The 7,856-nt window shown below is 38.9% G+C and overlaps 1 protein-coding gene across 1 annotated transcript in view; it reads left to right on the forward strand.

Annotated features, from left to right (window-relative positions):
- The first annotated feature begins 1,575 nt into the window (after positions 1-1,575).
- LOC115273598 (signal-regulatory protein beta-1-like) overlaps positions 1,576-7,856 on the forward strand; it is a 17,222-nt gene continuing 10,941 nt past the window's right edge. Inside the window, 1 exon segment of the mRNA XM_029916709.1 lies at positions 1,576-1,732. Coding sequence (XP_029772569.1) covers positions 1,660-1,732 — 73 coding nt within the window. The 5' untranslated portion in view covers positions 1,576-1,659.

The following is a 7,856-nucleotide window of genomic DNA, read 5'->3' on the forward strand; positions in this document are numbered from 1 at the left end:
AAGAATTTGTCCTGTATTCCTTCAATGTTTATTATTTCTGTGATTGATAAACTGGTAAGGAGCCTGTATTTGTGTCTAAATCCTTCAAAGTCAATTTCAAAATACTTGATATAATTACAAATATAAGCAAAAAAAGATGTGGCATATATATGCCACACACACACATAATGGTATATTACTCAGTCATCAGAAAGAATGAAATCTTGTCATTTACAATGACATGGATGGAACTAGGTATATTATGCTAGCAAAGGAAGTCAGTCAGAGAAAGACAAATATTTCATGATTTCATTCCTATGTGAAATTTAAGAAACAAAACAGATGAACATATATTGGAGGAGAGAACAAAGAAAAAGAGAGGAAATGAATCCATGAGAAATTTTTAATGATAGAGAACAAACTCAGGGTTGTTGAAGAAAAGTGGGTTGGGGGTGGGCTAGATGGGTGTAGGGTATTAAGGAAAGCACTCCTTATGATGAGCACTGGGGGTTGAATGGAATTGATGAATCACTAAATTCTACTCCGGGAACCAATCTTTCATTGTATGTTAACCTAGCTAAAATTTAAATAAAATTTTGAAAAAAAAAAAAAACTACCCTGCCCTATAAGTCACAGGGATGATTGTACGGCACAGGGAAACACAGTCACCAGTATTGGAGTGATGTATCATGACAGATGGTAGCTACGTTTGCCATGGTGAGCATTGCATAATGCATAGAATTCTCAAATTTATTACTATGTTGTGCACCTAAAAGTAATATAGCACTGAATGTCACTTGAATAATAAAAATTTTTAAATATTAAAAAATAAAATTTTTCCTGGCATAAAAACAATAGACCCATAAGTAATACATATTTGGCCAAGTGATTTTTGTCAAAAGTGCCAAAGCAATTTCAATGTGGAAAAAGTGGTCTTTTCAACAAATGGTGTTGAAACCATTAGATAGTCATATGTTAAAAGATGAGGAAGAAGAAACAAGAAAAAGGAGAAGGAGGAGGAGGGGGAGGAAGAGGAGGAGAAGGAGGACGAGGAAAAAAATGAGAAGGAGAAGAAGAAGGAGGAAAAGCAGAAGGAGAATCTAGACCATTTCCTTATACACAAAATTTGATATTATCTAAAAATATATTAACTTATACAAATATTACTGTACAATATATGCAAAAATACTAAGAACAAATTAATATGATCAGACAGATCATAGACATAAATTTAAAGTCTAAGACTATAAAACTTCTAGAAGAAACTGTAGGGAAATAACAAAACTAAAGGTTAATGGTCTTGGATTAGAAGAGGCATTTTAAGATAAGATGTGAAAAGCACAATCTATAAAAGAAAACATTGATCCATTTGACTTCTGTAATCTCTACACTCAATTTGGGGGGGGCCAACTGGAGGGGGTAAGGGCCCCATGCAGAAAGGAAGCATTATCTCTCCTGGGCCTCTTCACTCTGAAAAAGAGAAGAGGACCCTCACCAAGTGAAGCCTTATCTGCCTGACTTCTATTTCACAATCTAGAAGCAGATCACTGCCTCACAGCCACGTTACCCCATCATAGGTGCTTCCTCTTAATCACGGAGGGGGCGGGCATTCCTCTCTATAGAACAGAGGTCCAAGCTCCCCAGCACACACATTTGCACAGAGAGGGTTCCCAGGCCTCCATGATGTCGGCCCCTGCCTCTGGGCCCCACCTGCCTCCTTACCTGCTGTTGGCTGTGCTGTTGGGAGTCACAGGTAAGCATTGCCTTGGGGAGCAATCCCCTTCCCCTGCCCCTTCAAGCTCATCCATGTCCTTGGATGTAAAGGGCCTCCAGGTAAGCCCAGGTATACCATCCATGACTGCCGTGGAAGACTAAGGACTGGGTGTCCTCTGAGAGCATGAAATCTGGGATGTGAGTATTTCCTCTCTGGATCCATCACCTGCAGCTGGTTACCAGCGGTATCCGGACAGGTGATGCTTTAATCAGCCACAAGGACAAGCGTATGTATTAAATGATCACAATACCCCTGCCTGATAGCTAGGACTGTACTCCTGATCAGCAGATGGAGAAATTCAGGTGGAGACAGAGTGAGTGGCCAAATGTCAGCTACCTAAGTCAGTGCAGCTGCTGGGGTTCATGTCCAGGCCACCCAGCTCCACGGTTCATTCTTCTAACTGTGTTATGCTGCTTGGCTTCTCAGTGGAGGCTAATTGCAGAAACATCAGAAAATACCAAGAGGGGAACAGAATAAGAGATATCACTTACCACACTCTGAACTAATTCTGCTGTGTGTACTTCCAAACTTTCGTTAATGATGTGTTGGGTGTTTACTATGTGCCAAATCTTTGCTGAGCTTTTATATATTACAATTTCATGTAATCCTCAAAATGATCCGTACACTAGCTGCTAAGCCACACTTTAAATATCCTTGGGATGCACTTGTGTATGTGTATATGTACATGTATGAGTGGGTGTGAGAAAGGGTACACATGTGGGTGTGGGATATTTGAAAACACTTATTGATTTCTTCACATCACATCCACTCTACCTGAAATGCACATTGAACAGATGTTTGATTCCTGGTTTCTTAGCTACTCACTCTCATTTTCTACTTCTCCAAAATTACTGCACGCCCTCCACCAAGCTCTTAAGATAAGCAAACTTCTCTCTGGGTAGAATGAGTAGAACTTTGTGCATTACTACCTTGAAGGTCCTCCTCCATGCTGGATCAGCGTGGGGAGGAAAGAAGGGGATACAAGATATGGAGAATTCTGTCTGTATGAACTGCACTTGTAATTATATCCATATCCACATCTTTTTTCCCCATTTATTTATTTATTTATTTATTTGTATTTTATTTATTTATTTTTAATAGTTTATTTTCAAATTGGTTTCCATATAACTAGTGTTGGCCGATGCCTCCATGCCTCAATATATCTCATAAGTAATTACTTTCCAATTTCCTGAGCACTCACCATGTTCCACACACACTTGGAAATGCATGTGTCTGTTATGTCCTGTGATCTTCGTACCCACGGTAGACATTTTCATCCCCCTAGTTTACAGAAAAAGGAAGCACATGCAGTGAAAACAAACAACAGTCATAATGAATAGGAAAGCTGAAAAGTTCTATCAAAATTGTTATGAAATAAATATTCAATGACTATGAAGGAATGAAATCCTTCTCAAAGTAGAAGATTTTTACTGTGTGTAAGGCATTCAGCTTTACTTTCTTTGTACTTTCCCCTCTTATTCCTTACCATCTTTTGGAAAGTTCTGAATGCTGGTGACAGGTAATTTTCATGAGTATTTAATTGTGTTTTTTTGTCTGCTTGTTAATCTGTGGGATTCAACTCTAAAAAAATATACTTTTGTATTCCTTAGTTACCTCAGTACCTTAGTTATGCCCGCTGACACTGCAGTGAGATTTGACAGAAGTCAAGAACTATTGCTTCTGCCTTGAGAGTAACCAATCTTATTTGAAGATGTTAAAAGACTCTCTAACGAAACAAGTTTATTTCTGAGATGAGTTAATTTTTCAATGGAGTTTCAAAGGTTTTCTCTATGTGTAAAACTATGATTTGGACTCTTAGAACCTACTTTGGTCTTCCATTTTCCTGTTCTAGAAATTTTCACTGAAATTCTACCTTCCTATTGCTTTCCTTCCCACTCTTTCTTCTTTTACCCATTCAAATATTTTCTTTGTGTACTTTATTTCTCTTTGTTGAACATTCTTTAAAGGCTGAAGTATTTGGGGTCTTTCCATACTTTGGCTAATGTTTATAGTGCTGCTATAAACATTGGGGTGCATGTGTCCCTTCAAAACAGCACCCCTGTATCTCTTGGATAAATACCTAGTAGTGTAATTGCTGGGTTCTAGGATAGTTCTATTTTTAACTTTTTGAGGAATCTCCCTACTGTTTTCCAGAGCAGCTGCAACAGTTTGCATTCCCACAGCAGTGCAAAAGAGATCCTCTTTCGCCAACATCTGTTGTTGTGTGAATTGTTAATGTTAGCCATTCTGACTGGAGTGAGGTGGTATCTCATTGTGGTTTTGATTTGTATTTCCCTGATGATGAGTGATGTTGAGCATTTTTTCATGTGTCTTGTTTGCCATCTGGATGTCTTTTTTGGAGAAGTGTCTATTCATGTCTTTTGCCCATTTCTTGACTTGATTACTTGTTTTTTGGGTGTTGAGTTTGATAAGTTTTTTATAGATTTTGGATACTGACCCTTTATCTGATATGTCATTTGCAAATCTACTCCCTTTCTATTGGTTGCCTTTTAGTATTGCTGATTGTTTCTTTCACTGTGCAGAAACTTTATTTTGATGAGGTTCCATACTTCATTTTTGCTTTTGTTTCCCTTGCCTCTGGCGATGTATTGAGTAAGAAGTTGGTGTGGCTGAGGTCAAAGAGGTTTTTGCTTGTTTTCTCCTCTAAGATTTTGATGGCTTCCTGTCTTACATTCAGGTCTTTCATCCATTTTGAGTTTATTTTTGTGTTTGGTGTAAAAAAGTAGTCCAGGTTCATTTTTCTGCATGTCGTTGTCCAGTTTTCCCAGCACCACTTGCTGAAGAGACTGTCTTTATTCCACAGGATATTCTTTCCTGCTTTGCCAAAGATTAGTTGGCCATACATTTGTGGGTCTATTTCTGGGTTCTCTATTGATCTGAGTGTCTGTTTTGGTGCCAGTCCCGTACTGTCTTGATGATTACAGATTTGTAATACATCTTGAAGTCTAGGAATGTGATGCTTTGGTTTTCCTTTTCAGGATTGCTTTGGCTATTTGGGGTCTTTTTAGGATCCATGCAAATTTTAGGATTGTTTGTTATAGTTTTGTGAAGCATGCTGGTGTTATTTTGATAGGGATTGTGATAGGGCTATGATTTGAACTCAGGCAGTCTGATTCTAGATCTCACAGGTCTAACTATTGCTCCTCTCAAACCCTACAGCTCCACTTTCACCCCATGAGATTTTTGCCAATCTGCCAATGGGTGTAAGGAAGGTTCTGTGCATGGGGGTGGGTGGTGGTGTGGTGCAGGGAAGAGCATTTGTGGTTTGCTTCTCTCAGGCTCTTCTGCTTACTGTGTATATGCAAATGATTATTTGCCCCAAGTCATCTTGGTTGGAAATGCAGCTTCTCATAATTTCCTGAGAAATTCTCCACTTAAAATAGACTTCATATCTCAGAAAGGGGTCACACTGGGCAATTTTCAGATTACACAAATATTTACTAAATAACTACTAGGTGTCAGAAACGCTACATGAACTTAGGGCATACTGCTTATTAAAAGAGGAAAGTAGCTGCCATTGAGGAAGTTATCTTGTAATTGAGGAAAGGACAGGAAACAACAGACATACCAAATAAGTAAATAACACAGCATATTAGAAAGTGATGATTGTCAAAAAAAAAAAAAAAACCCAACCATGATAGTACAGCTGGCTAAGAGAACAGGAGACTCTTTAGGGTGGAATGTATTTAAAGAGGCACCCTGGGTAGGCATCACTGAGAAGGGAGATTTGAGAAAGATTACAAGAGGGTGAGGATGTGGGCCATGTGATTTTCTAGAAGAAAAGCCTTTCTGAATAGCATGGAACCAGCATGTACACAAGTCCTGAGAGTAGAATCATCCTGTTCTGTTTGAGGATTTGGGTTTTTACTCTGAGTGGAATGGCTGCCATTGCAAAGCTCTGAAGACAGAAATGACATGATCAGACATGCGTTTTAACTTATTCTGGTATTGGGTTGAGATTAGACTACCACAGGGCATAGACAGAAGCAAGTTCAAGAACTCATTGCACTGATGTGAACAAGGACAAGAAGTTTGCATTGGGACAGCAGCCAGGAGAGAAAGGGGAAAGAGGTCAGATTGTGGGTGTATACAGAAGGAGAAACAACAGTATCTCCTGATGCATAGAATTTGGGGTGGGAAAGAAAAGTTCCCAAGAGCTTGGACCTGAATATCTGGGAGAATAGAGGTACCTCAGCTGAGATATATAAAGATATGTTGGAAATTGAGGAATTCATTTTGGGACATGTTAACTGCGAGAGGTTTACCTCCAGCTAAGTGAAGTGGTGAGTGGCTGGTTGGACACACAAATACAGAGTTCAAGAGCAAGGCCTGGGCCAGAGATGGAAATATGAGAATTATAGATACACAGATGGCAGAGTTTACACCTTTCCTTGGCTCCTTTTGACCCTCTAACCCCTCTCACCTCCTCCCTTCCCTGTTTCTTCCATTTCCTTCCCCAAGATGCATTCCTATTCCTATTTTTCTTAGAAGGTCAGATTCCTGGTCCCAACTTTCTTCTCCAGACTTACAAATCAAACCACCTGAGGTTCTTGGCACACCCAAAGACTTGTCAAGAATTAGGAGGCATGTTTGGTTGCAAATTGTGCTAAGTGCATGGTTTTACACTCTCACATGTAAAACCTCACACTCTTTTAAGAATGAACCAAAAAATTTCTCCCTGAGGAGTAGCTAAGAAATGGGAAAGAACACAGGATGTATGTGTGGTGTCACAGCAGCCAGCTCCTCTGATTTGTGTCCCTGCCAGGTTTTTGCACACTTCAATAAGAAGGACTGACTTTGTATTTCTCTGTGTCTTCAGAGACTGGCTAGTCACTGAGGCAGCGAAATCCACCTGCAGAGTCTTGCACCTGACTGTGTCACTTCAATACACAACTCAATTTCTAGAAATAGACAACCTCCCACAATGCTTTTCAGAACACGAACAAATTTGCAGCCTACTATTTCCCTTGCTTAGTTGTTCCCATGGTTCTATGTCCTTCCTCAAGGATAAGTTTCTCAAATTTACAAGTCCCTGAAACAATACATGTTCTTCTCAAGCCATTTAGTCCAATTGAAAGGCTCTATATGGGGTGACCACCTTGTTTGAGTACATAATTCTTACTGTGCTAAAATATACATAACATAAAATCTACCATTTCAACCATCTTTAAAGGTACAATTCAGTAGCATTATGTATATTCACAAAGTGGTAAAGCCAGTACTACTGTATATTTCAGGATTTTTTTCAACATCCTCAGCAGTCACACTGCACCCATTAAACAAGAATTCTCCATTCCTTCTTTCCCCACAGCCAGTGGTAACCTCTATTTTACTTTTTACTTTTTTGTATCTATGAATATGTCTCTTCTAGTTACTTCATGTAAGTGGAATCATATATGTGTCCTTTTGTATGTGGCATGTATCACTTAGAATGATATTTTTTAAGTTCATCCAATCATAGTACATATCAGACTATCACTGCTTATTAAGGCTGAATATAATTCCATTGTATATATCTATCAGCATTTGTGAATCTACTCATCTATGGATAGAAATGAGTTCTTTTTTCATTTTTCTACATGTTGCTGTCCAGCTCTCCCAACACCACATGTTGAAGAGACTGTCTTTTTTCCATTGGACACTCTTTCCTGCTTTGTCAAAGATTAATTGGCCATATACTTGTGGGTCCAGTTCTGGGTTCTCTATTCTATTCCATTGGTCCATGTGTCTGTTACTGTGCCAGTACCATACTGTCTTGATGATGACAGCTTTGTAGTAGAGGCTAAAGTCTGGGATTGTGATGCCTCCTGTTTTGGTTTTCTTCTTCAATATTACTTTGGCTATTCGGGGTCTTTTGTGGTTCCATATGAATTTTAAGATAGTTTGTTCTAGCTTTGAGAAGAATGCTGGTGCAACTTTGATGGGAATTGCATTGAATGTGTAAATTGCTTTGGGTAATAATGACATTTTAACAATGTTTATTCTTCCAATCCTTGAGCACGGAATGTTTTTCCATTTCTTTGTGTCTTCTTCAATTTCCTTCATAAGTCTTCTATAGTTTTCAGCATACAGGTCTTTTACA

Source organism: Suricata suricatta, chromosome 12 (genome assembly GCF_006229205.1).
Source record: "Suricata suricatta isolate VVHF042 chromosome 12, meerkat_22Aug2017_6uvM2_HiC, whole genome shotgun sequence".
Taxonomy (NCBI): Eukaryota; Metazoa; Chordata; class Mammalia; order Carnivora; family Herpestidae; genus Suricata; species Suricata suricatta.